This window comes from Chaetura pelagica, unplaced genomic scaffold (assembly GCF_000747805.2).
Source record: "Chaetura pelagica isolate M959 unplaced genomic scaffold, ChaPel_1.0 scaffold444, whole genome shotgun sequence".
NCBI classification, from domain to species: Eukaryota; Metazoa; Chordata; class Aves; order Apodiformes; family Apodidae; genus Chaetura; species Chaetura pelagica.
The window spans coordinates 59,003-76,568 of record NW_009952979.1 but is presented as its reverse complement, the minus strand read 5'-3'; the positions used below and the strand labels follow the sequence as shown (position 1 = coordinate 76,568).

Sequence of the window (17,566 nt, the reverse complement as noted above, 5' to 3'; positions counted from 1 at the left end):
TGGCAAGCGGTGGAGCAGAGCTCCTAGAGGACGGCTAGCTGAAGGCAGAGCGCTCCCTTCAGCTATGCCATTATGCCTCTCTCCTCCTCTGTCTCCTCCTCCTCCTCCTCTCTCTTTTTTTCTTTCTCTCTATCTTTCCCTGTTACGCTTTCCCCAGACCCCTTGGCTTCGTTGTGCTGCACGGCCGCCTAGCAGGAGGGGGACCGGCTGCGCCCTGGCTCTGGGAGCGCTTCCGCGCCCCTCACCCCAACCCACCCACCCGCGCCTGGCTCAGGAAACGCGAGCAGGGCTGATGGAGGCGGAGAAGCGGGGCTGAAGGTTCGCACCAGCCCTGCATGTGACAGCGGGCAGCCGAGCACTTCGCAGCCTGCAGCGTCCGACCCCAGGTCCAGCACGGACCCGCCATGGAGGGCTGCAGCTGGATCGCTGCTGGCACCCTGCTTCTGGCTTCCCTCGTCCTGGTAAATGCCATTTCTTTCCTGCAAGTCTGCAGCTTGTAGCTGATACTGTGTCCGTGTGCATATATGAGGGTGGGTATGCTTTTAATCTGTAAGACTGCAGTTGGAGAGTTCGTTTTGAGCGAATAATGCAGACAGACCTTATCCTCCCTGAAATACTGCAGGCTTGGAGCCTTGGTCTGGTGGGTTGCTGCAGGTAGAACCAACAAGTTGATGTTGGCATGATTTTTATAAACTTGGAGAGAAATGGCATGTGAATGGTGATTTAACTGCTTGGGATTTAGAGAAGAGCTGTTTCTTCCCTATTTACATCAAACTGTATTGTGCTGTCATACTCCAGGAGTTTTCCTCCTGTCTAAAAAAAAAAACACAGAACTTTTCTGTTGTGCACATACAGAGAAACCAGGTACAGCACGTACTGAACTTTTTCCTGCAGCCAGCTTAAATGAGCTCTCACTACTACTATGACTCATTACAGAGACAAGTTTATACCAAGTTTTGGAAGATATGTGATATCTGGTACTTCAGGGCACTAAAGCTGATCATTCGTATCTGATTTTCTCACATACTTGACTTAATTATCCTGATAGGATGTTCTGCAGCTGAGTGCTCTAACTCTTCTGTTTGCTTTAGAATAAATTACATTTTAATTCATATTTAATTTCAGAAGTACAAGCTGCTGTTTGTTATCAGAAAATCTATAGTAAGAACATTAAGATGCACTTTGTCATTAAGATACCATTTTCATCTTGGCATATGTATATGTTTTGACTGAGTGTAGTCACTCTAATAGCAAAAAAAATATTTTTTAAAAAATGTGGATTTTATAGCAGCCTGCATCTTCTTATTTATAAGTATAAAACAATCCATCGTAATAATTGTAAAATAATCTGAACACATGGGGACTTGAACAGTGGGATAACCCTATCTAAAATGGTTATTAGAAATTACTTTATGATTTTTTTAAAAAAGCTTGTTGGATATAGAATCTCTAAATACTAACAAGTCACTAGATATAAGAATGCTATTTGGACTGATTTTAAAGTCTTATTTCCTTTAAAGGTCTATTTTACATTTTAAATACTGAATTCACAAGAAACACCAGAATATCAGCAACAATTATTTTTTGTTTATTAGAATGAAGAGTTTATAACCTGAAGACTGGAATATGTTACAAACTGATGCTGCAGTAATAATTTATGGAACATCAAGAGGAGATAGGACCCAACTGTATAAGAACTGTAGCATTTCGCCCCACGTTAAGCTCATACTCATAACATTTGTGCTTTCACTCTACTGCTTGTGAATTAAATTCACAGTCCCTAATTTATGAAAATAAATAGTACATTCTGCTGCCAACTATTATGCATTATATCCCATACTATACTAGTTTGTATTACTTGCCCTGCCTCATCAGATTTCCCCACCACCTCCCACCAAATCTCTTTGTGCCTGAAGAATTGTGATGTGAACTAAGCTTAACTTTCTTTTTTAAATTGGGCCATTCTTTAGCTCCTTCCATACTCAGGAAAACCTCTCACTTTATTTCAGCTGGAGATTAGGTAAACATGCAAGAATTTGACTTATAGCTTGGATAGAGATAGAGAAAATTATAGGATACCTTTTTACATGTTACTACTGTAGTTTTTTGCAGCAGGAGTTCACACATGGTGTGGTACTGACCTCATGGATTCTTTTGAGAAAAAAAAGCTACATGGAATCAGGCCTGTGACCTGGCAATTAACCTCATAGGTAATAGCCTTTAGTCAAGTAGGTTGAATGAGTTTGAAGATGCTCACAATCTTCAATCAGATTTGTTTCATCTCAAATCTCTCTAAAACCCTATTCTTGCCCACATTGAGAAACATAAGCAGCCCCTAGTCATGTAGCACACCAGTAGCATCAGCAGTGCATAGTGTGAGCACTAAGACTAGGTAACAAATGCTGACAGGATTAGTCTTACTATAATTTATCACGTTCCTATATTTTCAGTAAGACACTGTAAAGTAGTACCTGAAGATTTGTTCAGCATCCTTGCCTCAGTAAGGAGGCTGCATAGCCCAGACACACGCACAGCCCATGTGCACATGATGTTTAGAGGATTAACAAGCCCACAGGCAGTATTGGCAACAACCTTTTCTGTTCCCCTAGTTAGCCAGGAGATACAATCTACTTCAGGGCAGACCACCTGGAGTGGTGTTGCTCAAGGTTCTCATCCTTCAGAAGAAATTATAGTAATTTGCATTTCAGCAGTGCTTGAGTGAGGTCTGTGGGGATTAGTAATTTATTTATTAACTGCCCTAGAACTTGCTCCATACTCATCCAGTTTCCTGGCATAAAGGGGAGTTAGTTACTGTCACAGATACTTTTCGGAATCTGAGACAACACTAGATGCGTGTCTTGAAAAAAGTGGTATCAGACTGAAAGTAAGTTGGAAAGACAGCTTCTCTCTTTCTAGACCAAGACCAGGTATCTGGAGACCTTTTTGCATTGCTCTGTGAACTTTTCCATGCTAAGGAAATATGAACTTCTAATAATGTCACTTCTAAGAGAAACGAAAGAGGGCAATCTGTTCTGAAAATTTACCATATTTTAAAATAAAAGCCTAACACCAGCAAATCACAGTTGTCTAACTCAAAGAAAGTGCAGCCAAAACCATAACCAGACATTGACATGTGTTCATCTGAACCTGAAGTCTAATCCCTTCATGTCAGAACAGCATTTAATCACATTTACATTTGTTGTTTCCAGCTTTTCAGCAGTTTTTTCTAGCTGTCTTTGTTGCTGTTGTGGTACTTACAGAAGTAACACTAGAAACTGTAATAAAGGACATGTGTTTTCCTGCAGGATTTCTTTCCTTTTCTGTGCTAATTTCTACATGGAAAATAGTCAAATACAATAGTCCATTCCTTCCAGGCTTTTTGGCATTACATTCCTCTATTATCTAACTTAATCTGTCTTGGATGACCACAAGCACAATTAGCCAGTGGAATGAATATAATGTTTCTTGTTTACATCTGTATGTGCAAAGCTTGACAGTTTTTCCTTTCATGTGTAGATAGGTCTACCTACTGTTATACGTCTGCTTCTCTGTTTCTAGAGCTGTAGCTGTATAAAGAGGGTTTTTTCCAGTATAGGATCAAAAATATTTTTGACTCATGTATATGTACAGATTGGCATTTGATCACACCAGCTGGGTAAAGATGCACTGTTGCATCCATTGCACCATTCCACCATTTGTCACCATTGTGGTTTGTGGCTACTGCTGCTGCACTGCAAATGTCTCATGTCTGTAAAACAAAACAATTTCTTATGTGAAAGTTTAGATGTCACAAAGTATGTATATTCATAACTTTCTTCCTACTTTAGAATTTTGGTTTTGAACTTATTGACCTCTTCCTTCAGACTTTTTTTTTTTTAAGTATGTTGTTTATTTATTATTTTTTGTCCAAGTGCTAAGGCTTGCATGACCTGAAATAAGGTTGTATAATGGAATTTTTTTCTTTTGGGCTTTAGTGAATGGGAATCAGTACTTCATGTAGGCTGTTAAGCTATTGGCCTGCTTCACTGGTTTCAGTAAATTTAAACATGTTTTGTTTTAAGGACTTTTACTGGATTCATAGGTCTGGCAAAGAATAATAAAAGAAACTATGAAATTGAACACTGTGGACAGTCTTAATATTGGAATATGGTCACCTGTAGTCACGGAACTGTCAGCTGGACAAACTGATGTGCTCAGAAGATTCTTGAGTTAATGTAATGTCTGATTAGTTCACATGCCTAGACAAATAATTATTTGGGAGAGGGCTATCAATCTCTACATGACTGAATTTTCACTGAAGCAAACAAAAACTGAATCCCTTGTAATTGTGTTGTTAGCAATCCAAATATAACCTCATGGTTTCTGTTACAGTGTTGTCTTGTCAAATCTGCCAACAGCACTGTTGTTTCTGTTGCTTTTCATAGCAATGTAAGAAAAGGAAGAGCTGTATGGGTAGCAATTATATGAAAAAAAAATGTGTTCTCTTGTGTGAGGAAAGAAAGTAGAATACTGATTTCTTTATAGAAACAATTAAAAATCTGAAGGTAGTGAAAAAACAGTGAAAACACATCATCAGATGCTGTGGTATCAGGATGGAGAGCAGGAAAAGGAGAAAGAAATTACTTGTTCCAGATCAAGCCAAGCACAGTTATGAAAGAAGTATTCATATGTGGTGGACAGTAACTAGTCAAAAGGTGACATGAAATGTTGAATTCCATCAGAGTATCATACTCTGGTATAAATCATAACTTACTGCTAACTGATGTACAAGAATGGCTGTCTTCTGCTTCTGGCATGTCCGTCTTTCCATAACAGCAGGTGAGACAGTAGGCTTGTCTTAACAGATAGCTGACCTGCTTTGGATATTCCATGTCTTATCTCCTAGCCCTTAAATGTATGTTCAGGCAAAATGGGGAAAGTAAATGAGAGACATACATTTCATGGAGTGATGAAAAATCTTCTCTGCTTAGCACTGTGCCATGTTGAACACAGGCCAATAATAGTAAATACTTAGTGCAATCTTGTAATTTAGATATCTTTCTATCTCAGGGAATGTAAAACATTTCATCACTGGTCTGACATTTGCTGTGGTGCATGCTAAAACTCGCTGTACATCTTATGACCTATTTTTTCATCAGCCAAAATTTTCCTTTATGCAAAAGGGACAAAGAGTCTCTGTTGAAGGTTCTCCCACAATTGGATGGGGTCATCCACCTGTAAAGTTTTTGCTCTTCATTTTTGAAATGTCAAACACCACTCTCAGGATGCTAAATTTCAATACAAGTATAATAGTTCCTAAGCATGGTGTCACCTGAGATTTGAAAGCAAGTTTGTCATCTATATAAATTGATTTGCCTCTGTTGACTTAAATAGAGCTATATTAAATTCCAGCTGCTTAGATTTTATGCTGAAGTCTTTTCATTTAATAACTGTTTTTATTTTGAGCTTTTACATGAGTATTTAGACATCATGCAGCAGCAATTATAATACTTCACAAAAGCACTGATCTGTAACATTTTATTGTGAAACCTGAGTGGTCAATTTATCTTATTTTCAGCAGAACTACTTTGCTGGTTGTTTTGGGTCTGCTATAGCCTGATTCTGAGTGTGCACATTGAAGACTGCTGTAGGCTAGGACCTCTTCTCTGCTTCAGTGACATGTTCCACACCAGAGATTACTAATTTCAGATGCATTTCCAGGTTTTTTTTTCTTTTTTCCCTCCCTTTAAGTACCCTGATTTTAATTTAATTTCACATATGGGCATTTTTGGTTTTTCTTTCTGCTGCAAGACCCAGCTTTTTCAAATTTCTTATGAAAGTGGCTAAAGTTGTGGTGAAACTGGAAGGCAATATATAGACAGGTGATGGGGGAGGAGGAAGAGGGAGATGTGGGGAAGCTGTGTATGTACTTACAAGATGTAATCTGGTTTCAAGGCAAACACATGTAGAAATCTTAATAGTTTTGCCACCTGTGAATTATTTCAACACTGTTTATAGGAGCAGTCCTTCTTCTAGTTGTATAGAGAAATAAGTGGTGTGTTCACTGATTCTACGGTACATTCCTTTTCACATTGTTTCCATTTTCATCTTAGCTGTCTTTATGGCATTTCTTCCAAAGTTTCAGCCCTTTAGCAGTTGCCCTGGGATTGCTACCTTTCAGGAACTTCTTGTAGAGAAGTTCAACAGAGATGGTGTCAGGGTGGAGGAGGGGAGAGGGGTGTGATAATGTAAGACATCCTGAAATAAATTCCAAGAGTGCTCAAGAAATGAGACAGGAAATTATATGCAACTTATAATAAATTCAAACTGTCCCGTAAAATAAATATAACTCATTTTGTTTCCATATGAATGTACTGTAATGTATGAATTTCCCCTTCTAGCTTTGTTGGATATAATCTCAGTCCCCGTTTGAAGTTTGCTAGTGTATTGTTCTGATCCTGTGCTATATCAACAGACCCAGAAATGAAAGGGAGTAAAGGAAGCAATAAGGTCTTCTACTGTTCTGCTGCTGGCTTAAGACTGGCAGATTATTTATTTATTTGTTTGTTTGTTTCCTTGCTGGCTTTTTAAAATCCCTATATTTCTTTCAACCAGGACTGTTAAAAGCATCTGTTGCTGAGGACAAACATAACTGCCCTTGTGGCCAAGCCCAGGGCTGTCTTTTCTTTTTTTATTTTGGTATCTGGATGTATTATGATTGTATGTATGTTTTGGATATGGTCTTTTCATAGTTCCTGAAACTTTTAAAAAAGAGAGTGGGAGATTTTTTAATTACTGTGGTACCACCAATGTGTCTTAATCATAGAATCATTAAGGTTGGAAAGGACCTTAAAGATCAGCAAGTTCCAACCTCCTGCTGTGAGCAGGGAACCATACCACTAGACCAGGTTGCACAAAAGCTTGTCCAACTTCGTCTTAAAAACCTCCAGGAATGGGACATCAACAACCTCTTTCGGTAACCCATTCCAGTTCCTCACCACCCTCACAGTGAGGAATTTCTTCGTAATATCTAATCTAAATCTTCCCTCTCTCCATTTATACCATTACCCCTTGACCTATCATTATCTTCTCTGATGAAAAGCCTCTCCCCAGCTTTCCTGTAGGCCCCCTTCAAGTACTGGAAGGCCGCTATAAGGTCTTCTCTGAGCCTTCTCTTCTCTAGGCTGAACAGCCCCAAACCTCTCAGCCTGTCTTCATAGCAGAGGTGCTCCAGGCCTTTGATCATCTTGGTGGCCCTTCTCTGGACCCTCTCCCAACAGGTCTATATCTTTCCTGTGCTGAGGGCTCCAGAACTGTACACAATACTCCAGGTGGGGTCTCACCAGAGCAGAGCAAAGGGGCAGAATCACCTCTCTTGCCCTGCTGGCCACACTTCTTTTGATGCAGCCCAGGACACAACTGGCTCTCTGGGCTCCAGCACACACTGGTGGCTCATGTCGAGCTTCTCATCCACTACCACCCCCAAGTCCTTCTCCTCAGGACTGCTCTCTAGCCATTCTGCCCTGAGCCTATATTTGTGCCTGGGGTTGTGGTGACCCAGGGAAAGGACCTTACACTTGGCCCGGTTGAATTTCATGAGGTTGGCATTGGCCCACCCAATCCCACTGTCCATGTCTCCAACAAAGATATTAAGCAGCCCTGGTCCCAATACTGACCCCTGAGGGACACCACTCATCACCTGCCTCCATTTGGACATTGAGCCATTGACCACAACTCTCTGGGTGTAGCTATCCAGCCAATCTCTTATCCACTGAGTGGTTCATCTGTCAAATCCATCCCTTGTCAGTTTGGAGACCAGGATGTCATGTGGGACAGTGTCAAACACCTTGCACAAATCCAGGTAGACGATGTCAGTTGCTCTGCCACCACCCACCATCCCTGTAGCCTTGTTGCAAAAGGCCACCGGATTGGTCAGGCATGACTTGCCCTTAGTGAAGCCATGTTGGCTGTCACCAGTCGCCTCTTTATTTTTCATGTGCCTTAGCAGACTTTCCAGGAGGATCTGCTCCATGACTTTGCCGGACAGAGAGGTGAGACTGACTGTCCTGCAGTTCCCTGGGTCTTTCTTTTTCCCCCTTTTTAAAAATAGGGGCTATGTTCTTTTTTCCTCTACCCTCCAGGATGGTATCCCAGGACAGTCTCTTTAGCATATCCCTGAAGAGGCTGAAATCTGCCTTTCTGAAGCCAAGGGCAATAAGCTTGCTGTGAGCCCTTTGTGCTGCCTCGAGGATCTTGAATTCCATCATTTCATGGTCACTACAACCTAGACTGCCCTTGAGCTTAACATCCCTCAGCAGCCCTTCCTTGTTGGTGAGGAGAAGATCCAGCACAGCACCTCTCGTTGTTGGTTCCTCCATTAATTGGAAAAGTAAGTTATCATCCTTGCAATCTAAGAACCTCCTAGATTGCTTGCATTTAGCTTGCATTAGGGGTCTACCAGGGCCACGTTATAAAGATGAAAGATAATAATTTGCTGAAGGGGGAGTGAAGTAATTCAACAGAAATCTCTGAAACCAAAAAACTGAGCTGCCATAGCTTGGGTTGTGAGACTCTACTAATCCGAGCTCTGGCAGTTATTAATTTCTCTGATGGGATCAGCCACTGATCAGTACTGGTGGGGACCAGGGCAAGTGGGAGTGAGTTATCACATCTTACCAGAATTGAAGGCTGGCATAGAGAAGAATGCATAATCTTTCTGTGCAGCATCCTGGCTCCAAAGTGTGGGTGTGTCTTTTATTTGGTGAGAGCAATAGAAATACAAATATTTTAACTATATGTGATATTAGAGGGCAGCATGAAAGTAGCAGCATCTTATATTCTGACAGTGTTTAGGTCCTTTCATCTTTGTAATTTGATGTAAAGTAATCAAAATAAAATCTGGTACACCTAGAAAACTCCACCACCTTGGTAGTGCAAACTTTCAACAATTGAGTGTATTTTGCTTTCAATAAACTTATTCATTAATTTGAGATCAATTACTTTGTGATTAAGCAGGAATAAATATTTCAGATAAACTCTAAGGTGTATAGTTCATTCCTAAGGGTCCCACAAGCATGATTTTTTGTTGTGGCATGGGATCTTGAGCTTTCTTCATTATTTTTTTCTTGCTTTACTTCTACCTCTTCCTTTCATTGCCTTTTCTTCCTTCCTTCTTCACTCCCTTTCTCTCTTCCTCTGTTTCTCTCTCTTTCTCTCCTATTTTTTTACATAAATATTTCCCTTCCACTGAGGTTTAATGTTTCAACCCTTTATGTGGCCCCTTGTTGTTAAAATAAACACATACAAAGCTCCATGAGGTAACTGAGGAAGATGGCAGACCTTCAGAAGAACAGAAGGCTTAATTTATTTTGAATAAACTTCATGATGTCAAGTGTTTATCTGAAATTACACAAATCTTTGCAGAGCTCTCCTCCCTTCTCTGAAATGCCTCCTGACCAGAGAGAATCATGTTCCTGTTGCAGGCTCTGGCACCTTGTCTTAATGCTGTGACCCACTCCAGAGGTGGCTGAGCCATCCTAGGATTGACAAGTTTGTTAAAATCAATGCTGATGTGTGAAGGTCTTCCAACAAAGACTTTCAGAATTGGAGGTTCTAAATCCAGTCCCATGGGGTTTAGTGCACAGAAGACTCATTGTTTGATGTTGTGACCTGTGCAGATATTTAAGCTGGGTGCATATCTGAAGCTTAAGATGAGTTTACTAAATCAAGAGAAAGTAGCTACTTAACACTTCTTCAGTGTATTACCCTGTCCCTTTGGGGGAGATGGTGGTTAACCTGTGGAGCTGGAAGTATTAGCTGCATGTTGGCCACTTTTCCTTGAAGCTGGCACACACAGCCCAGCCAACACACAGCTTTCTCATCTCTCCACTTAGAGAACACTTGGCATGCAACAGGCCTTGTCACAGCCAAAAATTTCAGTTTTTCTCTCTTTTACTTTCTGTGTGCCTCTGTGGGCTCTTCCTCCACCCACAGTTCTTGCTACGTGGAAGGCAGTCATGAAGTTTCCAAGTGCAAGATGCACTTTTGAACCCATGCTCTTGGGTGGGTTCCGAATTCTGGAAAGTGATTTCACCCATTCTGTATCTGAACCAGTCCTAACCTTGAAAACCCTTCTGAGTCAATTAGGCGACAAATCTGAGGCTGAGCCAGCTTGGACCTGCTCTGTATTGGATCACCCATGCCTGGTGTTTACACCAGCACAGCAGGATTTAAATGCAACAGGGTGTTGTAACTTGTGTCTGTGAGAGTAAGAAAAAAAGCTCTTGTATTCACATTGCTCTGCTGGTGTATATTTTCATATGTGTAAGTGGAGTGAGAGATAGGACTGATCTGAGTTTTATAAGGCATTGTTATAAAATATTATAGGGAGCGCAGCATGCAGCGTGTTAAAGTGATATGGTGTCAGCTCCATCCTCTGCCAGCAACCCTCCCCCAGCTGGCTGCTGCCCTTTTAGGAGAATAAATGAGCTCACGTTTGGCACGTTTCTCTTGGGATACAACGTCCAGTCCAGGTTTGGGAATGGGTGTTTAGCTCCTAAAGTCCTGAGATGGCTGTTTATAATTTCTTCCTGATTTTGTTGTAAAAGCTTTGTATGCCTTATTGTAAATTTTAAAGGACTGCATGTATACAGCTATATGGCATGCTCCAGGGCAGGAAGAATTCCATGGGGCTATCAGAGAGCCCTTGATTTGTGAAGTTAATGACTGTCACAGTGTGCAAATGTGTACAACACTATATGCATTCCTGTTTCTGGATGACATAGTTCAGTTTGTCCTTACTACTTGTGCAATAATCATACTCAATCATATATAACTACAAAGAGAGGAGTTATTTCCCCGTTGATGAACCTTTGCTTTCCTGTGCAAAAGGAAAAGTTGCCACAATTTCCCTTTTTTTGTTCCCTTAGCAATAAGCCTACCTTACATGACTGTGCTACTAAAAGTGAAAGAAGACAAAAAGGAGCACAACACTGAAAAGGACTACCACAGGAAATTTCTACTTGTGTCCCTGGAAACTGAACTAGCTGTATGTCTGTCAGGCGTCTTCCTTCAGGGTAAAGAAAAATTGTTCTCCCCTTGCTCTTCCCCTTGTCTGTGAATAAGCAGAATAAGTGTAGAAAAACAGCAAGAGGATCCCAGTGAGATCTCCTCTTGTCTCCTTCTCATCAAGGTGTTTTTTCTAAGTAAATGATGATTTTGATCTTGAAGAAAGAGTAAATTAAAAACTACCCAGAAGGAGATTTGGAATTTTTTGTTCATTCCTTTTTAAGAGGCTGAAATGAAAAAATAAATCCTGCCTGTTTATCTGCACTAGTATCATGCACTGAGAATGAAGTGATTACCCAAAGTACAGTACATACCCTTACATGTGTGCTTCTGTGCCAGTGCCTTCTGTGGGGCATGGAGTCACTCAGATCAAGGGTTCCCTGTGCCAGGGGTTTTCCATAGGAAATACTTTCTTGATCCCCTTGCAGGCCTTTTGCCTGGTCTTGCAAGTGCAAAGGAGGTAAAAATTCCTCAGTAAATTTCCAGGACTGTGGAAGCCTGAAGCAAGTGGGCATTTTCTCTCTTCATCTTCTTTTAACTTCTGTGAGAGTAAGACTCCTATTACTTTGGTAAGAATGCCAAGTACAAAGGTTTTTCTGGTTTGTGTGGTCCTTCTGGAGGGTAGCCAGGTGGCAGGTCTAGTGGCTGAAATCTTCTCTTCATCTTTACATGGGATACAGTCAAAATAATGGGCAGACAAGCTATTTACCACACCAGCTGAACAGTGTTCCCTCATCCTGACCCTTAAGCAGACCCTTTGGGAAAATAAATAAATCAACTTTCATTCCCATTAAATCCTTGGATGTATTGCTGAAGCTGGCTGGGGGGACCTCTGTTTTCATGAGGTGCATGGAATCTGCTTGAAACTGGAGAAGAACTATTATCATTGGGAATCCTACTTCTTCCAGGGAATTATACTCCTCACAAGCATAAGGCTTAGTTTAGTAAGCCTTGTGCTTATTAAATTTACATTTCTTGGTATGGTACAATTATTCTGGAAGTGTGGATGTGCTTGAGTCATACAGTATTGTTTAAAAGGATGTGCAAATCTCTGCGTAGATACATTAAACACTATTTTTATGCATTGCAGACTGGACATAACAGAATATTTTACTTACAGTGTTTCCAAGATAATCACTCTGAAAAGTTTCAAGAACTAATTAAAAATATTAATTCAACTGACTGTGATTTTGTTCTGCCTAGTCTTCCTTCAAAAGCCAGAGATTTCCAAGCAGTTTCCCATCTGAGCTTTAATTCAGCTGTTACCTTGGATGGGATGCAACAAAGATACACAACATTGTGCAAATGAATCTTATAAACAATATATTTACACTGGTTGAAGCTTTGAAATATATGTTTCTTAAAAAATTATGTCACTGGTCTTGACTCCTGCCTTCACACACCTAGATAAACATTGAGAGTAGATTCTTCCATGTTCACTACAGACAACATTTCAGTACTGTGTTATATATATATTCGACCTCAGTGACAAAGAGACATTAAAGGATGATCAAGGATTACTCAAAGTGGGAGAATGTATGGCTTGGCAAAAATTTATATAGAAATGTGGTTGGATGTAGCTGGAAAAGGCAGAAAGATCATATAGATAACTGTGAAAAACATTGGGTTTTTGTCCCTAATATTATTTTCACAGTAGCAAAAGACAAGGTTAGGAAATGGCCTCAGAGGAGCCTTGCATATTGTCACTGACAGTTCATCATACCCCTGAACAGTAGGGATACCATAAGAACCAGATGGTTTAAATTTCTTAACCAAACCCAGCGGTTAATATCATCTGGGAAGTAACTGTGGGTTAAAGTCTGTATCAGTGCCTTAATCCAGCAAGTGGTTAACGGCATTTTTCATTATCTATGTTACTGCTTAATCTAGGGAACACATGAGGCACTTGAAAAATATGCCTTTAGCAGTGTTTTACTGAATGAGGAGGAATACTGGAACCCTCAAAAACTATGTAGCAATTAAACAATGTGATCAGTGATTTATAGGCACTTTTTTCTGTCTAACACTGACAAATAGTTGGATTCTGTAGGGACAGAGAAGTTCCAAAAAATTTAAATCCAGTTCCACTTTGCAACTAAGATTTATTTTCTTAAGGCTGAACTCCTTTCATATATCTCAGGATATGAAAAAAAGGTCTTGCTACTTTTCATGTTTCTCCCTGTATGCACCCACACACACATGTACACACATGCTTTTAGAAGAAACATGGTTCTGTCATCACGGACAGAGCTCCTGGATGGCCAGGCAGCTGTTGTGATTTAAAGATGTGTGAAATTTGTTGTGTTTTTCACATACTATTCTAGATAGTTGAAATTCTTTTTGTGCACTATGTGTTAGCAGTGATGATAGGAAAGACCTGTTACTCATCTCATGCTATGAATATAACATGAATGCCTGACAACTCTTTAACTAACTCAGAAATTACTGCTAAACAATGAAGGTGTATATTTTTAAGGAAATAAATCAGATTCCTAGCTCTTTTTGTCTTACTTGATTATGTCACGTAAGTATGGTTTATAAGTCCTTTGTTCAGCTTTTAGTTTAAAGCTTTTTTTTTTTTTTTTTTTTAACTTTTAGAAGCATCTTCACCTGAATGCCCTATCCACTGATACTGATTTAATTTTGTACATGTGATCCTTCTTTGTTGTCTAAAAGCACAAGGCATTCCTTCTTTTTCTCATTGGAAAACTCTGGAAGCCCTCATGTCCATTTCTTCTGGAGCTGTTCTCTTCAGTGGTAGGTGCAAGATCACCCTCAGGTTAAGTGTGTATTAGGGTAATGAGGGGTAAAGAGCATATATTTTGATTACTACTAGCAGACTTCTTTGTTTTGTGTAGATCATGAATAGGAAAATTTCTTGCAGGTGATCTTTCTGCCATTGATGCTATAGGTGTCAAGACATTGTTAGTTTTGTGTGGATGAAGCAGTGGGTGTTTCCTGGGAGGCTCAGGATGAGAACCACCTAGAATGGACAGAAGGGGGAGGGAAGGTTGTCTGATATCAGCAGCAGGACATAGTAAGCCTTGATGACTGTATTATGTTACTTTGGCATACACTTGCTTATCGAGAAGCACCAACTTAGGGCCCTTCTGGCCAAGACCTTTTCTAAGTAGGCTACTTAAATGAAGTTTTATGTGATGGCCACTTTACTGCATGCAGCTTTTTTTTTTTTTTTTCCATTTGCAATTGGCAGAAAATGTAGGGCTTTAAAGGTGTAGAGTTGGAGTTCTTGTGCTGCAGAACACTGTAATGTTCTTGATGGTCATCATGAGTATTATAATGTAGGATTTTCATTTTAGTTCCTTTTGTAAGATGCTTATTTAGTAGTATAAGCTACTTTTGAAAAATCTGCTGAACTGTAGCTGTTGTTACATATCCTTTGAAGTTGCAATAGACCTGCAATAGATAATATTCAGATTTAAAATGGCTTTTTAGTAATTTCTAGAATTTCAAGCTCAGTCTTAACAGTGTGGTTCACGGGAAAACCACTCTACGTTTTTAACATTAAACATAGATGGAGCTGAAATGAATTATGTTTATTCCACTTGTTAAAAGAAAACTTGGAACCTGTTCCAGCTTGAGATCACATGCTTTCTGGGAATATATAGGTCTTATAATAAATCTTGGCATGCAAATAGCAGGCACATGGCTGTCCTCTGGGTGGGAGTGCAATTTATTTCAGAAATATGTAGACCCTCAGAATGTCTAGCTGTGCTGATGCTTATATTTTGTGATGAGGTAAGAGTACTTAGGTCATGTGACTTTACTTTGCAACCCTTTTCAATTATATCTTTGGACTTTCAAGGAGTAGCGAATTATCTGGAAAAGCACCCATTTGCAGTTTGAAGATATTTGATTCCTTGTAAATTAAAAGCACAGACACATATTTTCTTTTCTGTAGGTTCAAAGTGTAAGCACACATTTTCATTTTATAAAAAATACTGTTCAGAAAGCAGTCAGATGAAATAACCTCAGTAAATTGGCATGTCACTCCTCTTATTTCACATGTTAATGGGATTGCATCTAGAGGATGGCTCATATCTGGTCATAGTCAGAATTTGATAACATATGTTACTTTAATTTTTCCATTTAGTCTTGCAATTATTTTGTTGAAAATAAATCCTTTTGCATTTTAATAAAGGTAAGGTAAACTAAATGTGTAAAATAATTGTTATACATTCATTAAGTGGATCCAGTATCATGTCTCACAGACTAATTTACCTTTTTTTCCCATCAGTATATTCAAAAGAAAATTACCAAACAAAATATTACAGCATCAAAAAGCTGTTTCAATCACCCATCTAAATTATCTTCCAAAAGCCATTCTGCAAAATTAAGTGCTACATGTGTTTAAAATACCTTTTCAAACTGTGCACCATTAAGCAAATTGAAAATGGAGGCTGGCCACAGCATAGAATAATCCTTTTATTTGCCTTAGCTGGCAACCTCCACTTGGCAAAAATGCTTAAGACAGCATAGCAAGATAAGAGTAAAGGTGCTTCGGCAGAACTATTTTAAGAAAGCTTGCCTGCTGCCTGCTTGGTATAGCTTCCATTTCATTCATAAGTGTTATTATTAATAACATTCGTAAGTGTTATTTGATTTATTAAAAAACAAACAAACAAACAAACAAAACAAAAACAAAAAATCAGCCTCACTTTTAACATCCTGCTCCTGGATCCTTTTAATTTGATGTACTTTTCATTTTAACACAGCCTGATTTGGACCATGTCATAAAGGTCTTCCAAAAAGACAGGTCTTCTGTGTGTCAGAAGGCCAAACATATTAAACTCTACTTAAGTGTCATTTGTGTATTTACCTTTTAAAATACTCTGCTTTAAAAAAAGGTGCACTCACGTCCTTTAGGGTCTGTGAGCAGCAGCATGAGGGATGCAGCAGGCAACCATAGTGAAATCCTAGGGAGCTGTGACTGGGTATACACTCTGGTGTGTTACTCTGTGCTGGCCCTGCACCTGACCTTGCTAGTCACTGAGCTCTTCCTTTCAGAAGAAATAACCTTATTTGGTGTGTTTGCAGAGAGGGAAATCCTTTCTTTTTTAACCCATTTTACCCAAACAGACTGACTCATTCTTCAATGTCAGGTTTGGACTCTACCTTGGTAAAAGCAATAATGAAAGGAAAAGAAGAGAAGATAGGTGGACACCATTTTTATTTTCCTTAAACAATATCTGTATTGAAGTTTGCCAATTTGGCATACAGTCTAAGCTTACTTAACACAATCAGCTTTCTTTTAGTTACCACCAATTTGTTGTGCCAGTGTATCTCAGAGTTGTATCATGCTTTTGGAAGGAATATAACAATACAATTACACTGTCAACCTGAGTAGGCTAAGTACTGGTCCATGAGCTAATTAATTACTCATTTCGGGGCAAGAAGAGTCCCACAGGACCATGGGAACAACACTGGCAATCTTTTCACCCTTCAGATATGTGAAGCTAATGACTGTCAGAGGGTGTGAATGTGTACAACAAACAGATTAGGGGTTTTCTGGATTCAGGAGGAAAGAGTTCAGTGTGAGCTTTATTATGGAGCTGAGAGTAGACGCAGATAATAAAAGACATAGGCTTTCACTTCAGCTAATCTTATGCCTGGCTGTTTATTCAGCATCACAGATGATGGTAGTGGGTGAACTGTAACCCTTTTGCAGAATTTTATAGGAGTAAATGGTTTCCATATTGGAAAATTCTATCACTGTTAATGGTTTGCATAGACAATGTATTCCTGGCCTCATAAAGTGTACTGAATAGTTAACCTCTTACCCTGATAAACTCCCAATGAGCACACATTTAATATCCTAGCATGCCAGACATAGTTCTTTGTTCTATAGACACAGACTGGTCAGTTTAGGATCAAGGTTATGTGTGAAAAATTCAGTATCATAGAATCATAGAACTATTCACGTTGGAAAAGACCCCTGGCATCACTGAGTCTGTCCTGGTTTGAGCCAGGATGAAGCGAATTTTCCTCTTTTTCTCTTTCTCTCTCCTTCCCTACCCGGGTGGGAGAGGCAGGGGATCGAGAGCGGTGTTGTCGGACCTGAGTCAAACAGTGACAGAGTCCAATCATCATCCCTACTCCATAAAATTCTCCCCTAAACCAGATCTACCAACACCACATCCAAACAGCCCTTAAACACATCCAGGAATCGTGACTCAACCACCTCCCTGGACAGCCTATTCCAGTGTCCAAACACTCACTCTCTCTGTGAAAAATTTCTTCCTAATCTCCAGTCTAAACCTCCCCTGTTGCAGCTTGAAGCCCTTCCCTCTTGTTCTGTTGCTAATTACCTGTGGGAAGAGACCAGCACCAACCTCTCTACAATGACTTTTCATGTAGTTGTAAAGACTGATGAGGTCTCCCCTGAGCCTCCTCTTTGTCAAACTAAACATTCCCAGCTCCTATTGAAACTGTTTACAGTCCTAAACCATTGCAATCTTTTTTTTTTTTTTTTTTTTTTTTTTTTTTTTTTTTTTTTATT

General features: G+C 39.7%; 1 protein-coding gene across 1 annotated transcript in view; it reads left to right on the top strand.

The window, feature by feature from the left end:
* Window positions 1–404: 404 nt before the first annotated feature.
* The window catches only part of LOC104387612 (ADAMTS-like protein 1), a gene marked incomplete at its 3' end in the record, with an annotated part of 71,308 nt that continues 54,146 nt past the window's right edge, over window positions 405–17,566 (top strand). Inside the window, exon 1 of the mRNA XM_009996387.1 lies at window positions 405–461. Within this exon, the coding sequence (XP_009994689.1) occupies window positions 405–461 (57 nt within the window). The remainder of the gene's footprint in view (window positions 462–17,566) is intronic.